The 17,921-nt window shown below is 46.5% G+C and overlaps 1 protein-coding gene across 4 annotated transcripts in view; it reads right to left on the reverse strand.

Moving 5' to 3' along the window:
- INTS2 (integrator complex subunit 2) overlaps nt 1-17,921 on the reverse strand; it is a 57,561-nt gene that overhangs the window by 32,617 nt on the left and 7,023 nt on the right. For all 4 annotated transcript variants that reach the window (XM_030222225.1, XM_030222226.1, XM_030222224.1 and 1 more), the window contains exons 6-11: nt 16,769-16,899; nt 16,482-16,655; nt 14,512-14,738; nt 11,720-11,845; nt 8,299-8,370; nt 8,090-8,204 (exon numbers count right to left, since the gene is read on the reverse strand). In XM_030222225.1, coding sequence (XP_030078085.1) covers nt 8,090-8,204; nt 8,299-8,370; nt 11,720-11,845; nt 14,512-14,738; nt 16,482-16,655; nt 16,769-16,899 — 845 coding nt within the window. The remainder of the gene's footprint in view (nt 1-8,089; nt 8,205-8,298; nt 8,371-11,719; nt 11,846-14,511; nt 14,739-16,481; nt 16,656-16,768; nt 16,900-17,921) is intronic.

The following is a 17,921-nucleotide window of genomic DNA, read 5'->3' on the forward strand; positions in this document are numbered from 1 at the left end:
TCTTTAGTGAACGCCCCTCCGTGGCCATACCCCCTTTTGAGTTGCATGCCATAAAATTTGGACCTTTATAGAATAGTGCCTAGCAAGATGCACACACAAATTGTAATTGGAGCCAATTCATTGTAATAATGGGTTCTTAGTGCCAGAGCCGTAGGGAGGGGAGCTGACACCCGGGGCGGGTCGCCGCTGCGCACCCCCCCCCCCCCGGGTGCAGCACGGCGCACCCTCCTCCCGCTGGAGCACCTCCCCCCCCTCCCCGGAGCACATACCTGCGCCGAGGGACGGGCGTGAGGGCTGATCCGCCCCGACTGCACGTTGCTGGGGTGTGTCGGCTCCGCGCTGGTTCACTGCTCTCTCTGTCCCGGAACAGGAAGTAACCTGTTCAGGGGCAGAGGGCAGTGCACCAGCGCGGAGCCGACACCCCCCAGCGGCGTGCACCAGGGGCGGACTGCCCGCCCTTCCTACGCCACTGCTTAGCGCCCAATTATTGCTAGCTAACAGTTTGTTCTCAATTAAGTTGTGCGTGCAACTTGGGCACCATATATAGGATCCGGGGGGGGGGGGGGGGGGGGTATATCTTCACTCCAATATTCTGTATATCTAACCATCCCAGTACTATCCATACAGTGAAGAGGTTGAGGGAGAATTATCTTACAGTACTGAAATATAACCTCTATGTGGATAAGGTAAAATTATGCATCATACCTGATAATTTTCTTTCCATTAATCATAGCTGATCAATCCATAGACTGGTGGGTTGTGTCCATCTACCAGCAGGTGGAGATAGAGAGCAATCCTTTTGCCTCCCTATATGTGGTCATGTGCTGCCGGAAACTCCTCAGTATGTCGATATCCAAGCTCCATCCGCAGGACTCAGCACTTAGAGAATTACACCCACAAAGGGACACTCTGCCCAGCTCACCACGCCGAAACGGGGGAGGGGAATTAACCCAGCTCATCCCCACACAAGTGGGGGAGGGGAATCCGTCCAGCTCATCCCCGCGGAGCGGGGGAGGGACACCACACCCGCCGATGCGGGGGGATCTGGCTTATCCTGCAACCGCAACCGCGGGAGGAGCTGACTGACCCTAACACCGCCGAAGCGGGAGGGGTACAAAGCTGCCCTACTGCCGCACGAAGCGGGAGGGAGCGCCGGCAGAATTTAAGTCTCAATCCAGCTCCGTAAAACGGAGGGGAGAGGAATGCAGCAGCTCACTGTAACACAAATTCGTCTCAACTCTTGAAGAATCCATTGAAAAAACTTGAACACGAAGTCCTCCTGAACAGGAACTGAAGACTAAACTTGAACCTGAAATGCAACCAGAATATAACCAATACAGATATCTGGGAGGGACTATGGATTGATCAGCTATGATTAATGGAAAGAAAATTATCAGGTATGATACATAATTTTACCTTCCATATCATCATGCTGATCAATCCATAGACTGGTGGGATGTACCGAAGCAGTACTCACCCAGGGCGGGACATTGAAATCCCTGACCGCAACACTGAAGCTCCAAACCGGGCCTACGCCCGAGCAGCCACAGTCAAGCGGTAATGCCTGGAGAAGGTATGGGCCGATGCCCAAGTTGCCGCCTTGCAAATCTCTTCCAAGGAGACGGACCCAGCCTCTGCCATCGAGGCCGCCTGAGCTCTAGTGGAGTGAGCCTTCAGCTGGATAGGCGGCACCTTCCCCGCGGCCACATAAGCCGCTGCAATGGCTTCCTTGACCCATCTTGCCACTGTAGGCTTAGCAGCCTGCAGACCCTTACGAGGACCTGCAAACAGGACAAACAGATGATCCGATTTCCGGAAATCATTGGTCACTTCCAAGTATCTGATGAAGACACGTCTCACATCCAGATATTTGAGAGCAGAGTATTCCTCTGGGTAGTCCTCCCTACGAAAGGAAGGGAGACAGAGCTGCTGATTCACATGGAAGCGAGAAACAATCTTGGGCAGGAAGGAAGGCACTGTGCGAATAGTCACTCCTGCCTCAGTGAACTGCAGAAAAGGCTCTCTACATGAGAGCGCCTGGAGCTCGGAAACTCTTCTGGCTGAAGTGATAGCCACCAAAAAGACTGCTTTCAATGTCAGGTCTTTCAGAGATGCCCTCGACAAGGGTTCAAAAGGCGGCTTCTGCAAGGCTCTTAGCACCAGGTTGAGATTCCACGCAGGCACCACTGAGTGCAGAGGAGGGCGCAGGTGATTAACTCCCTTGAGAAAGCGTACCACATCTGGCTGCGAAGCCAGGGAAGCACCCTTCAGGCGGCCCCTGAAGCAAGCCAGAGCCGATACCTGGACTTTAAGGGAACTGAGCGACAGGCCTTTCTCCAGACCTTCTTGCAGGAACGCCAACACTGAAGAAATTGGAGCAGTGAAGGGAGAAAGTGAGCCTGCTTCACACCACGCTGCAAAGATACACCAAACCCTGGCGTAAGCAGTAGAAGTAGAGCACTTCCTCGCTCTCAGCATAGTGGCGATGACCTTGTCTGAGAAGCCCTTCTTTCTCAGACGCTGCCGCTCAATAGCCAGGCCGTAAGACCAAAGGGGGAGGGATCCTCCATCACCACGGGCCCCTGATGTAACAGGCCCTGCTCCACTGGCAGCCGCAGAGGATCGTCGACTGAGAGCCTGATCAAGTCCGCATACCAGGGACGTCTGGGCCAGTCCGGACCCACCAGGATTATCCGGCCCGGATGCTTTGCCACCCGGTCTAGCACCCTGCCCAACACGGGCCAGGGCGGGAACACATAGAGAAGCTCTTGTGTCGGCCACTGTTGGAGAAGAGCATCTACTCCCAGGGATCGAGGGTCCCGTCCTCTGCTGAAAAAGCGCGGCACTTGGCAATTGGCCGATGACGCCATCAGATCTAGGCTCGGCTGGCCCCAGCGCTTCGTGATGTCCAAGAACGCCTGAGCAGATAGCTGCCACTCTCCGGGCTCCAAGGTATGGCGACTGAGAAAGTCTGCCTTGACATTCATGACTCCGGCAATGTGGGCCGCTGACAGCTGTTCCAGGTTCGCTTCCGCCCACTGGCATAGATTCATGGCCTCCTTGGCTAGAGGGGCGCTCTTGGTACCTCCCTGGCGGTTGACATAGGCCACAGCCGTGGCATTGTCCGACAGGACCCGTACTGGCTTCAACGCCAGTACCGGGATGAACTCCAAAAGCGCCAACCGAATGGCTCTGAGTTCCAGGAGGTTGATAGACCACTTTGCCTCTGCAGGAGACCAGAGCCCCTGCGCTGTCCTTCCCAAGCAGTGGGCTCCCCAGCCCGACAAAGAGACGTCCGTCGTGACGACAATCCACTCCGGGGTCACCAGAGGCATTCCTGCAGACAACTTGTCTGTCTGCATCCACCAGCTCAGCGCCTTGCGCACTGCTGGGTCCAAGGGAAGGCGCACAGCATAATCCTCCGACATCGGAGTCCAGCGCTGCAGCAGAGAGTGTTGTAGTGGTCTCATATGAGCCCTGGCCCAGGGCACTACTTTCATCGTGGCCGTCATAGAGCCCAACAGCTGCACATAGTCCCAAGCCCGAAGAGGAGAGGCTACTAGGAACTGGTCCACCTGAGCCTGAAGTTTGACAATCCGATTGTCTGGCAGGAACACTCTGCCCACTTGGGTGTCGAATCGAACTCCCAGATACTCCAGGGACTGAGTCGGGCGCAGCTGGCTCTTCTCCCAGTTGATGATCCACCCCAAGGAGCTCAAAAGAGCAACTACCCGGTCCACAGCTTTGCCGCACTCTGCATAAGAGGGGGCTCGGATCAACCAGTCGTCCAGATAAGGATGGACTTGTACTCCTTCCTTTCGCAGGAAGGCCGCGATGACCACCATTACTTTGGAGAAGGTCCGCGGAGCAGTAGCCAACCCGAAAGGGAGGGCTCTGAACTGGAAGTGTCGTCCCAGGACTGCAAAACGCAGAAAGCGTTGATGAGGAGGCCAGATGGGAATATGCAGGTACGCTTCCTTGATGTCCAAGGAAGCCAAGAACTCTCCTGCCTTCACTGCCGCTATAACAGAGCGGAGAGTCTCCATGTGAAAGTGCCGCACTTTCAAGGCCCGATTGACCCCTTTGAGGTCGAGGATAGGCCGGACAGAACCTCCTTTCTTTGGTACCACAAAGTAAATGGAGTAACGTCCCTTGCCAATCTGATTTTCTGGCACCGGAACGACCGCACCCAGGCGTATCAGGTTGTCCAAGGTCCTCCAATCTGCACTGGGCCATGGACCAGGACCTCGTCATTGGGTACGAGACCCTGGGGGAGGACCGGAGGGCGTACCTCCGGGACGGCGGTCTCTGCGAAAGGAATGCTGCTTGGGGGAGAAGTTCCTTTGGAAGGAAGAGGGGGCAGAGGAGCCCGACTTGCCCGGGCGGTACCGACGGGCTTCCTGAAACCGTCCTCTGGAGATACCGGGGCGAGCACTGGCCCGAGCCCTGACCTCTGGTAACCTCTTGCCCTTAGACGTGCCGAGATCGGTCACGATTTTGTCCAGCTCGACCCCAAAGAGCAGCTTGCCTTTAAAAGGCAACTTAGCCAGGCGGGACTTAGAGGCGTGGTCCGCAGACCTATGTTTCAGCCAAAGCCAGCGCTGCGCAGAGACTGTCTGAGCCATGCCTTTAGCCGAGGCTCTCAAGACATCATACAGTAAGTCTGCCAAATAAGCCAAGCCCGATTCCAGGGCCGGCCAGTCAGCCCTCAAGGAAGGATCCGAGGGGGAAGCCAGGCACGCCCTGGCCACATAGGAGCCGCAAACTGAGGCCTGCAAACTTAAGGCAGCCGCCTCGAAGGACGACCTTAAAGCAGCTTCCAATCTTCTGTCTTGGGCGTCCTTTAGTGCCGTGCCACTTTCCACCGGCAACGCCGTTTTCTTAGTCACCACAGTGATTAAAGAATCCACGGTAGGCCAAACAAAGGCCTCACGCTCACTTTCAGGCAAAGGATAGAGGCGGGACATAGCCCTAGCCACTTTGAGGCTCACTTCCGGGACATCCCATTGAGCCGAAATTAAGGTGTGCATGGCATCATGCACGTGGAAGGTTCGAGGCGGGCGCTTCGTCCCCAGCATAATGGCGGAGCCAACAGGGGCTGAGGGAGAGACGTCCTCCGGAGAGGAAATCTTCAAAATGCTCATGGCCTGCATTAACAGGTTGGGCAAATCCTCTGAGCGAAAGATCCGTGCTGCAGAGGGGCCATCCGCTCCATCCGAGCGGGAATCCGTCTCCTCCAAGGAATCCCCAAAGGACCGTTGGGAGAACTCAGATACGCTGCCCTCATCTACATCAGTGGAAACAGCGTCCTCTAAGGCCTGGGCATCCACCCGAGGGCGTTTACTTCCGGGGGCCTCAACCCCTTTATCTGACAAGGGAGAAGGGGCAGCGTTCTGCATAAGGAAGGCCTGATGCAGCAGCAAAATAAACTCGGGGGAGAAACCCCCCAAACTGTGCAATTCAGCAGCCTGGGCCACAGCCCTAGACGCACCCTCAACCGGCGCTCGCAAGAGCGGGGGAGAACCATGCTGCGCATCCAAGATGGCGTCCGGCGCGACACTCCGCGAAGGAGCCGCGCAGGAAGAACGGCGCTTAACTTTAGCCGCTTTTTTGCCGTCGCCCAAATCAAGGGCGGCCATTGCATGAACGTCTCCCAGCTCAAGGGCGGCCCAAGAAGAAGCCGTCCGAGCAGAGTGGCCGGCCAAGATGGCGGAGGCGAGCAGCGGGGGATGGGCGTTTATGGCGGGAAAAACCGCCGCACCGGAGGAAGACCCGGGACACTGACCGGCCTCCAAACTGACACCCAACAAGTGCGAATCAGACTTTAAAACCCCCACATCCCCGCTAGAAGCGCACACGGTCCGGGGAGCGATTCTTCGCGCCCTCGCCCTCCGACGCCATAGGCCACGTGGAGATCAATCGGGGAACCCCCTGCCCGCTATAAAAAGGTAAAAATTACCTGCTTCTCGCTCCGAGCTGTAACGACCTGGTGTCCCAGTGAGTAGCTGCAATAAACGTTTAAATAAACGTCGAAATAAACGCCCTTAAGGACGTTCAAAATTTTTTTTTTTTTTTTAACGGAGCCAGCGGGAGGGGGGAGAAAAGGAGGGACCTGGCGCCACCAGGTTTGCACTTGCTCAAGAACAGCCCTCAACCCCAGGCACTCAACAAAACCTAAAAATTAGGCTTGGAGGCCTAGCCAGAGCTGCTGCTGTGTGTGACCACCACCTGCTGAGATAGAGAACATACTGAGGAGTTTCCGGCAGCACATGACCACATATAGGGAGGCAAAAGGATTGCTCTCTATCTCCACCTGCTGGTAGATGGACACAACCCACCAGTCTATGGATTGATCAGCATGATGATATGGAAGCTATATATTTAGTTTAGGCCTTCCAAACAGCAGGCCTGAACCAAACAGATGGCAGCAGTGGTGCTGACCTCAGTATATTCAGTGCTACCAACTATACTTAGAATGGCACTGAATTTATGAATCTAAATGCCACAGCAAGTGTTTAAATTACTATGGTGACCACCAACATGGAATGTTACACCCTTTATATTTACTTAGCAGCCATTTTCTCCTGCTTCTGATGGAGCCATAAACCCAAAAGTATCAGTTCTACTCAAGCTGCGGTCACCAAGTCCGTAATCATAACTACTTGCATTTTATCCATTTTAACCCTTCTCTCCCCTCCTGTCTAGCCTAACCTTTGCAGAGTCCTTGGACAAAAGCCAAAACACCACTGTTCAAAAGCTTACATTGTGAGCCTACTAGTGAAGGAGAAAGTACCTGTGTATAATATGTAAACTGATTTGGTTGTACCACAGAAAGGCAGTATATCAAATCCATTATCCTTACACTTAAGCAATGACCAGGATTGCCTTCTCCCTATAATTAACTAGTCTCTCCATAAGTAAACTTTGAAACAAATTGGGATTTGGTGTCACTAAGATATTTTCATAAATATTTAAAGATTGATAAAAGTCCTCACAGGCTATCAAGTTCACTGTTGCAGCTAGACACTTGCAAAGCCCTTCCATTATAATACTCCAGCAGGATTTGTTTAATACATTTGTCTCCTGGCTGTGAAGAGTCTACTGTTTTAAAACATTTATAATCTGCAAAGATTCAATACGTCCCTGAACTCTTCAATTCTCAAGAACCCCCATTTAAAAATGCAGTACTGATCTTGCAACCTTCTGACAAAATGAACTGTTTCTCTATCTGTGCTAGAGAGACGTTCCTAGTGATTGTGCCTGGCAGCCTGTTTTTTACCCTGTTAGGTTCTCAGATATATAAAAAGCACAGAGAAATAGAGAATGACACGAGAACAGGGACCCGTAGTAACTGCGGAGATGGGAATGGGGACAAACTTTGTCCCCGTGTCATTTTCTACTTTGAAGTCTGTTAATGAATTGTTATGTATGTTTGAGTGATGCAGACAATGATATTTTGATTTTTTGGAAAAACAAGCAAACATGTTGGCCACAACTAGCAAAATTTGCATGGGGGATCGTGTACATCCTGCTACCAGTACATCTTCTAAGAAGACATCTTCTGTTGCAGGAGGGACTGTGGAAGACAGGAGAGCTACACTGAATCCTGAGATTGTTAATGACTTCTTATTCATCCACAGATTAAAAAATCATACCATTGCTTCATAGGGCATATTTCTCCCCTCTAGGGCATACAGAACAGGTTGTATTTTGTACCCCTGGACATTTTAACAGGGTGGATTAGGATTCCTTGGGGTAGTAGAAATCAGCTATTATTGGGTTTGGAAGGGTAGAGGGTGGTGGTGAGGAGGGTTGTTATAGCTGCTCACTGTTGTTATCGCTTTATATTTTTAATTTATACACAATAGTTGCACAGAATATTGTTCCTTTTTATACTTTAATAAAAAGATTTAAATATAAAATCATAATTGTTCGAGGCTTCTGCAGATGAGGACAGAGCCCGCGGGGACGGGGTCATGACGGAGGCAGGGACAAACTTTGTCCCCGTGTCATTCTCTACAGAGAAATATGCAGTGGTCAAAGTAAGAAAATTCCACTTCTAGGAGTAGCTGGATAAGTTTCAAATTACCTTCATTCCCAAGGTAGAGCAGACCAGATCAATGATGGCACTGAGCTGGTTACTATGGAAGTACATAGCAACCAATAAAAGCATCTCTCCAAAGGAAGCAGAGACACCAGAAGTGCTGAAGGGGAGAAAGACAAGAGGTTTTCTAATATATCATAATAAACTAATATATTTAATACCCGATTCTAGTGAAAAAATTCCATTCAATTTACCTTTCAAAATATGCCTCTTCTTTTATCATCCAGCTTAACCACACCACCATCAGCTGCTCCTGCTCTGGGGTACTACATAAAAAATGCATAACAGCCAAAGACTTTATTAGAATCCATTTGAAAGGTTCAGCAGGGTAAATGGATTAATAGTCTAAAGTCACAATGGTTCCGAGAACAAATTTCTGCTCTTTAGGGACTGTCAGGGTTGATGATACAAAGGCAACTTTAACAGCCCCTGGGAAAGATGACTGGAACATCTCTACCATTTTGAAACACCTAGTCACAAGGAGGGCAATTTTCCAATGATTTTACCCAGATAATTAAAAAACATGACTTAGACACAGGTGGCAGTTATGTTACAGTTAATAATGGCCTTCTCTTTGTAAGTTTACCCATACCTATGCTATTTCACAGCATGAATACTTTACAATCACACTGCAAAGGGCCGGTGGGGGAAGAGAAAGGGTAGAGGCAGCAAAGTGAGCAGAGATTTCATTTTGAAATCCCTGTGCCTGCTTTATGGCTCCAACTAACTCAGAATTCTCAAAGGAAACTACATATGGCTTTTAAAAATTTCCCTTTTCAGCCTCTCCCCCCCCCCCCCCCCCATCTCAAATAACTAGATATAGGGTTGACATTATGCACATTTCAGGAGCTATAGGTTATACATAGTAACATAGTAGATGACAGCAAAAAAAGACCTACACGGTCCATCCAGTCTGCCCAACAAGATAACTCATATGTGCTAATTTTTGTGTATACCCTACTGATTTGTACCTGTGTTCTTCAGGGCACAGACCGTATAAGTCTGCCCAGCACTATCCCCGCCTCCCAACCACCGGCTCTGGCACAGACCGTATAAGTCTGCCCAGCAATATCCCCGCCTCATGGTCAAGGACTGTCACGGCACTGGCTGGGCTGATTTGGGTGGGGATAAACATATGGGAGCCTCCCTCTCAGGTGGTTGAAAATGAAGGCTCATGGCATTAGAGCCTAATAATGAGCTATTCTCATTCACCTGGATGCCCAAAAGAAGAAAACACAGTAATCCAAAAAAACAGTTCTTTTGCAGACACAGATTTGTTTGGAAACAAGGAGACGCATTTCTGATACATTAACTACGATGTAATCTGACCAAATAGAACAAGCATGTTATACAAACCTAACAAAATACATTGCATTCGCCACAATGAATTATTCTGCTAAGCTACTCTTTGTGGGTTCAAGTCTAAGATTTCGGTCTTGTCCTAACCCATACTTCAGTCTCTCTGAACCCAGCTGGGCATATCGTCCTCCCCAGTTTTCAACTGGACTCTTCTACAAGTCAACTGGGAGGCTGACATGAAGCTCAGCTATAATATTTTCAGACTTGTTTTCTTTTATTAAAAAGATAAATCAGCACAGGGTAGCTGGCTAGCATGGTTTTGTGGTCCGAGTACAGAACTAGGTATCCTGTAGCTCACATTACCATAACTTTGTCAAAGTTACTTACCCTCCCCCTATACCTTACAAAATTAGCCTAATATTTAATTACCACTTAGCTATGGCTCATATGTAGCTCTAAAATGTACCCAAGTATCTTTCAGTAAGCCTGCTTCAGTTCTATAGCTGCTTCGAAAGAAAGAACAGAGTGTGAAAGGGAGAAATTAGGTCTTACCTGATAACTTTCTATTAGTCCTTCCATTGTTTCAGAACCTGTGGTCCATCAACCAGCAAGTGGAAATAGTTCTCCAAGACACCTCTCTTGACATCCAATCCAGCTCCTCAGTATTTACGTAGGCAAGCAACAAGGAGAAACTCGGAATAAACACAACTTTAAACTCACTAAACTTAACACTAATCAGATGAGCAAACAGGTGTGGACCTCTCATCTCTGGACAACCAGTGCAGGAAGCACAATGCAAGGTATTACTTTGCTCCAACTAAAGATCTCAGAAACCTTGGACGGGTCTCTGGAATAGTGGGAAGGACTAATGGAAAGAAAATTATCAGGTAAGACCTAATTTATCCTTCCATTACATAGCTTCTCATTATTCCAGAACCTGTGGGATGTTTATGGATTGCTTTTGGAGTAGGTGGGATCCTGATGCCACAACCCTGAGGACCAAAGACCCAAAACTGGCTTCCGAGCACGCCACAATATCCACCCTGTAGTGCTTGACAAAGGTATGCAGCATCAACTATGCATCCACAAGAAACAGGAAGGTAGTCTCTGTCCAGAACGTCACTGTATGCCTTGTAGAGTAAGCCCACAAGGCCCGAGGAGCCTGCTTCTTCACAAGCAAATAAGCCGACATCATAGTCCCCTTCAGCTATCTAGCAACTGTGGTCTTGAAAGCCATGGCACCAGGCCTCTGTTTTCCAAAAAGTACAAACAGTTTGTCCAATTTGCGACTTCCAAATATCTAACAAGGACTCTATGTGCAATGGGAAGCTTCAAGGAAGAATATGGAGCCTCTTCATCCTCTCTGTGAAAGGGACGGAAGCTCCACAGATTGTTTGAGATTAAATGCCGATACTACTTTCGGAAGAAAGGAAGGAACCATGCAAAGGGAGACCCCTGCCTCCAAAAAGTGAAGAAAGGGATCCCAACAAGAGAGCCTGAAGTTTCGAAACCCTACATGTTGACACAACAGCCACCAAAAACACTACCTTTAGCGTAAGATCTTTCAAGGAGACCTTCTGGAGTGGCTCAAAAAGGAAGCTTCTGAACAGTCCAAAGAACTAAATTAAGGTTCCACTCCAGACACGGCATACAAAAGGAATGCCTCAAGTGGCCTGCTCCCTGCAAGAATCTGATGATATCGGGGTGAGCTGCAAGAGACGTCTTCTGTAGTTGGCATCTAAAACAGGCCAAAGCCTCAATTAAAATTTTAGAAAACATATTGCCAATCCTAGAAAACCTATTGCCAATCCTTTCTGAAGGCCTGCCTGGAGAAACACGAGGACGTGCACGATCTGAGCATGGACTTTAGTCTGACTTACCACTGCTGGCTGCTCCCCCCAAGCTCACAGTCTCCACAGATGAAAAAGACTCAGGACTGATACTCTGTCCCATGCTCTCCAGCAAACCTCTCTCTCTCTCTTTTTTTTTTTTTATTAAGATTGTTGTGCTAGAAAAGGAGAGCTCCACAGGAAATGAGGAAAGGAAGGAAGAAGTAACTTTGCAGGGCACCAGAGAGGAATCTGAAGACTTCCAGATATGATTCTGCAGACTCAAGTCACCCGTAAAGCTCAACTGAACCAGGAGCAAATCACTCCGAATCAGAGGCTGAAAGGTTGTGTCCATCCACCTGCTGGAGATAAAGAACTGAAAACTGAGCAGAGACATCTGTCTTGGCTCCTCAGTATTTTCTATCTCCACAGGTTCTGGAACACTGGGAAGCTACATTAATGGAAGAAGCAGTTTTCTGTAGCCTACCTGACAAGCGTGGAGAAGGCCAGCAGCATACAAAAGGAGAGTGACACAAAGCGGACCCCAGCAGGTGTTGCAGGCGGGCGGCTGGTCATTAGCTGTAGGACCTGTTCCGCTTCCTCATCCGTGGGCCTGAGCAAGAGGAGAACCACACATTGTTACAGCTACTACCACAATCACAAAGCTGCCCTTCATAGGCCAGCAATTGGATCTTTACAGGCATGTGCTCTCTAAAATAGGTTATGAGAACAAAATTATACTATAATGAAAGTCACGGCAAAAGAATGACATCTTCAGGTCATTATCTAGGTCAAATGTATTAAAAAAAAGTAATCTGTTAGCACACTTGAAAAAGGAAACAAAAGATCCAAATGCAAGGACAATAACATGCTCATTGAAGATATTAGCTACATTGATATATTAATTAGAAAAAGAAAGAACACAAAAGCTGGTAGACTAATAAAAAGATAACTTAATACATTTAACTAGCTTTTGAAGTCCAGAACCTTGCGTAGTCTACTTTTGTTACACAGTAAGTGGGAATAGTGGGGAAAGGATTAACAGTTCTAGGTTACAGCATTCCTGCAGCACTAAAGGATTTTTTTATTTGTTTTTAAACCACAGACCTAACAGCATCATGCCCCCAGTAGGGTTAAGTAGCATGTTAATACCTTATGAGAGAAAGGTTTTTCTTTGTTGAAAAGGTCAAACCTCACAGCTCAGCCCTGTGCTTAAATCTTAACCAAAATGCAATTACACAACATGCTTTAAACCAGCTGGACCAGGGTACTAAGCACCCTAGGAGTAAAGAATTGGGTTGTGCAGCTTTTTGGAGTCAAGAGACAGCTTAATGGTTAGCGTAGTGAGGTAAGAACTGAGGAACTGGGTTTGATTCCAATTGTGGCTACTTGTGACTCTGAACAAGTCACTAAACATTCCATTGCCCCAGGTACAAAAATATAGATTATGAGCATACTAGGGACAGAGAAAATACAGTACAGTAATAAGTAAACTGCTATGGTTGAACCACAGAAAGGCAGTATATCAAGAAAACTATATCAAACAAGCAATGTGGAAAACATTTTTGCACATACACATTTCATTTCCACAAGTAGAATTTGTGGCTTTGCAAACTGCTCACTATAAGGCAAATACACAACTTCTGTTTTTTTCCCCCCATGGCAAGAACAGAAGAATATACATTGAAATTTTGCAGCATCTACAGCTGTAATCTTAGACATGTATTCATGGTGCTGAAAATTCCTTTGTTTAGATAAAAATATTTTACATGCCTGCTGATATGTTTTGGATTAAACTGTCATTCTACTTTTAATTTTTTCTTCTCCACCATTGCATCCTCAAAAACTACACATAGGCAACTCTATAACAGAGTGACTACATTGATACCAGGCAGATTTGCCTTTATTGTTTAGTCATTACTGGACTACATAAATTCCTCTGTTTTGAGTTGTACTATTACATTCTCAGCCTATGCCTAGTGCAACAACTTTAGAGTTACAAGTCTAGTCTCCATGCCTTCCCCTTCCAGTGTTTTAACTTGTGATGGTCTTATACTCTTGTCAACGAAATAGGACTTCATGGATTAAGCTTTTAATGTAAACATTTATAAACTGCCTTTCTTGATTGCAGCCAAACAAAAGCAGTGTACAAGAACAGCTAAAAGCCCCTCTCCCCATTCTAGAGGCTGATGCATTTACCTAATGGTTAGTGCAGTGGGTTGCAGACCCGGGGAACCAGGTTCGATTCCCACTGCTGCCCAACGGTCGGCAGTGGGTTAAGATCCTGGGGATGCGGGTTGAATTCCCTCTGCAGCTCCGTGTGACCCTGGGCAAGACATTTAGCCTTCCATTGCCCCAGGTAAAATATACTTAGATTGTGAGCCCATCTGGGACAGTTCAAGTACCTGAATGTTATATGTAAACCACCTCGATTTCTGCTTAGAAAGATATGGTATATCAAATTGATAAACTTATTAAAAATAAAAAGTAGTTTGCATAACCATGTTTGTAAAAGTTGTTTTTAACGCATGTAACTTAGCATCTGTGAAACTGTTTGCTAAATTACTAATGCACTAACAATTATACAGGGGGGCTCATTTTCAAAGCACTTAGCCTCCCAAAGTTCCATAGAAACCTATGGAACTTAGCCTCCCAAAGTGCTTTGAAAATATGCCTCAAAATCAACTCATTAGCCATCTGGCATTAGCTAAATTACAAGCAAAAAATTTTTCAAAAATAAAATTTTGGAAAACACTCTCAGAAAGGTGTAGCTAGGTTCTCTCCCCCCCCCCCCCCCCCCCCCCCCAAAAAAAAAAATAGACTTTCAGAAACTCTCATTCTGTAATGCAAGTATAGTAATGGTTGCTTTACGACTAGGTCTTGTGAAAAAGGCCAAATGAAATAATGGACAGTGCAGAAAAGTCAAATGTAGTGAATCATACAGGGCTTTAATTTTCACTGCCAGGGGAGATCTTTAATGCAGCAGTTTGAGCTAGCAGACTCTTAAAAATAAAGTCAGTAGTGGATAAAATGCTCTTCACTAAAATCCAGCCTCTGGCAGTCCAAGAAAGAAACATGAGGCGGTACCAGAAAAGTAAAGAAATTACAGGTTCTCCTGCTTAAGCCAAGCTCCAGGTTTTGGTGTTATCCACCCTTGGGAAGCATTTCAGTTTAGTGCTGCTTAGAATCAGCTGAGCTAAAAATGAAGCTTTTAATATGAATACTCACTACCATTAAAAAAAAAATAATAAAATAGGTAAGTGTCAAATAAAGTAGTACTTGAGTCCTGCGATGCCCATGAGGGCACAGTAGAGACGCAGCAGAGCGCTGGCCTTCACCACGTTCTCTTCCTTAAGTCCCGAGTACACAGACACACTGGATTCCACGTCAGCGTCAGCATCCTCCACCACGTGTGTGCTTCTCACTCTTGGAAGGATGTCCACCAGCTCCAGAAGCAGTTGTCTTCTCATTTGCCAGAGAACAGAGCTGCTGCTCTCTCTTTTCCTCTGCAAGAGATTTCTAGATGAAAAACTATCCTATTTCTAAGGGTTATTGCAAGGCTAACAAAAAATAAAATAAAATAAAAATGTTTACAACAAATGGAGCAATTGAATGCAAAAGCAAATGAATTTGGACATTAGTATTTTCTCTCTAGTTCCACCAGCCCAATAACATCAACTTTACAAAGTTTTTGCAGCTTCACTGGCACAGAATGTTGGCATGTTTGAAACGCTTTTTGAAAGCCTATTGTGCTAAACTACCTTCAAAAGAAGAAATCTTTTCTAGTTAAAAGCTCATTTTTGTGGCTCCAGACTTGTCAGAGCAAGAGAATTACTGATCCCTAGTTGGTGATGCTGAAACAATGTACAGGATGAGCAGGCTGCAGGACAGACTTTCCCACAATCTGGAATGCGAACACTGCTGCTGTTACCCAACCATTTTATTGTAATATTTCTCTAATCATCCTCCTTGTCTCATTCTGCAGAGAGCAAAGGAAGATAGTAGAACTTCCCACAACTAGTCATACACATATTGAATTTAGCTGGGTACTGACCTTTGCTTCTCTATGCTTAAGTGTCTAAGGCTGCACTTCACTTTCCAAAGGCTGAAACTAGCACTGCCGTTATAAAATGCTGCTATGAGAATCTAAAACTAAAATCATACACAGAATGTAATCTAATAAGCTATCCATTACAAAATATGTACATCAGCCCCAGTGGATTTCTAATTCACTAAGGGGTTCATTTTCGAAAGAGAAAAACGTCCAAAAAGTGTCAAAGCACCATTTGGACTCAAAACATCCAAATTGGTATTTTTGAAACCTATTTTGCAGGCATTTATCTCTGCAATTCATCTGCAGTGTGTCCAAATCACAAGGGAGCATGTCAGGGGCATTTTGAAGGCGTGACTAGGGTTTGCCTAACAATAATGTTTTACAGCCATAATGGAACAGAGCAAAAACATCCAGGACTAAAACCAAGACGTTTTGGTCTAGATCTGTTTTAAGAATAAATAAGGCACAAAAAAGTGCCCTAAATGACAAGATGACCACTGAAGGGAATCAGGGGTGACCCCCCCCCCCAATACCCCCCCCCACGTGGTCACTGACCCCCTTCCACCTCCCCAAAAATGTGAATAAAAATGACATGAGAGCCCCAGATGTTAAAGTCAGGTCTATTAGAGCAGCATGCAGGTCCCTGGAGTAGTGTAGTGGTCAGTGCAGTACAGTGGGGAACCCAGGTCCCTATCTCCCTCTACCTGTCACACTTATGGTAGAAACTATGACCCCTCCCAGAGTCACCAAAACTCTACTGTACGCACATAAGTGTTATTGTAGTGGTGTACAGTGGGGGACGGTGGGTTTTGGAGGGCTCAGGGGAGCAAAAGTAAGATGTGCACCTGGAACATTTTCATGAAGTGTCCTCTAGGGTGCCCCACTGCTCTCCTGGGATGTCTGGGAGACCTGTCTACTAAAAATGCTGGCTCCTCCTACATCCCAGTGGCACAAATCTCTACGTTTTGCACTTATTTGGGGGTTTGTTTGTTTTTTGTTTGGGGGGGAGGGGGGAAGACCAAAAAACAAAAACATTCAAAGCACAAAACCTTGTTCGAAACAGTATTTTTGAAAAAAAAAAAAAAAAGACAGACTTTTTCTTTTTTCAAAAATTACCTTATTTCCTATTCAGATTTTGGACATCGGACTTAGATATCATATCGAAAATGCCCCTCTTTGCCTTATTTCCTCTCACCTGCTGCCCATTCCGAATGAATGTCCCAAACCATGTGCGGACTTTTGCGTTCGTCCCGAGGAGTAAGCCGCTCACAAAACATACCAGATCACTCACTGCTTCTTCTGAAGACTCATTTTTAGTATGGTCCAGCGTCAAAGCCACACCCAAGCCAGGCAGGTGGCACTCTTCCACCTAGCACAAAGTTACAAAAACACACGTACATTCAGCTGCAACTGGGGTCTGTCACACATATTTTGCCCACAATTTGTTTTTAGCTGCTGTAAGTTATATGGCTGGATCCTTACCACCATGCCTCGGACTTTTAGTGCCTGGGCAGGATTCATCTTACAGAGCTGGCGCAATGCTTCTATCCTCCGGTGTCCTCCAGCACTCTCCTCGTCCTGACGTTCACCGTTCTTTATAAGACTCCTGCAAACTGAGCACCAAAGCGTTTTACTCACTTTGGGCCCCCTGAACTGCATCAGCATGCCCTGTTAGAAATTTAGGGCTTTGGCTACAACACAGCAGCATGTCAAGATGCAGGGGAAGAAAAAAAAAAAAAAAAAAAAGACACCCCTATACAGGCTCATCTGAACTTTGCCCTCATTCCACTAAACTGCCGACTTACACACCTAGCTTAAAAAATTGAGTATCTACATATGCAAAACACTAACTGGAGAATTCAAACCAGAAGCTTGAGTTGTATTCTCCCCAATAAAAGATACTTTTGACTGCCGAAGGAGGCAATAAAAGAGAAGCATAAAAGACAAGGTTTAACATTTTTCTCTTCTCCCTTCCCCATGAATGCTGCTATCAAGCAAGTTACTCTTATCTGTGCTCTACTGCCAATTCCCCAACTCCACTCATTCCACCTTGATGCTTCATATGACTGGAACAGACTTTCATCTGCCATGTTGCCCTCTGGTCATATGCAAGTCCCTTTCAAAAGCCCATCTTTTGGGGTTTGCTTTTAAAATATCTTAACCACTTCTCCAAAACAGAGGAACGACCAACAGTTTATGTGGATGTGTGTTTCTCAAAACTAGACTACGCTCCATGGAGAAGGGATTATTTATGTGTATCTGTACAACACCGCATATGCCCAAAAGCATTTTAAAAATTAATTCTTTCCATGAGACAAGAGACTTTGGGGTCCTTTCACTAAAGTGTGTTAATGAGATTAACGAACGCTAAATCCATTAACACACCTTAGTCAAATGTTTGATCTATTATTCAGGGGTAAAATATCTTTTCTATGTCCCAGACCAATTAAGTCTGTTCTTGATTTAAAGAAAGTGTCCATTTCATTAGCTAATTTTATACCCGTTACTGAGTCTGTAGTGAAGAACATTGCATTAAGCCTATTTGTGGAAAGAATACTGCGTCAAGTCTATTTGATTTAGGGGTCCTTTTACTAAAGTGAGCTAATGGATTTAGCATACATAATGATTAGGAGAT

This window comes from Microcaecilia unicolor, chromosome 13 (assembly GCF_901765095.1).
Source record: "Microcaecilia unicolor chromosome 13, aMicUni1.1, whole genome shotgun sequence".
In the NCBI taxonomy this organism is placed as follows: Eukaryota; Metazoa; Chordata; class Amphibia; order Gymnophiona; family Siphonopidae; genus Microcaecilia; species Microcaecilia unicolor.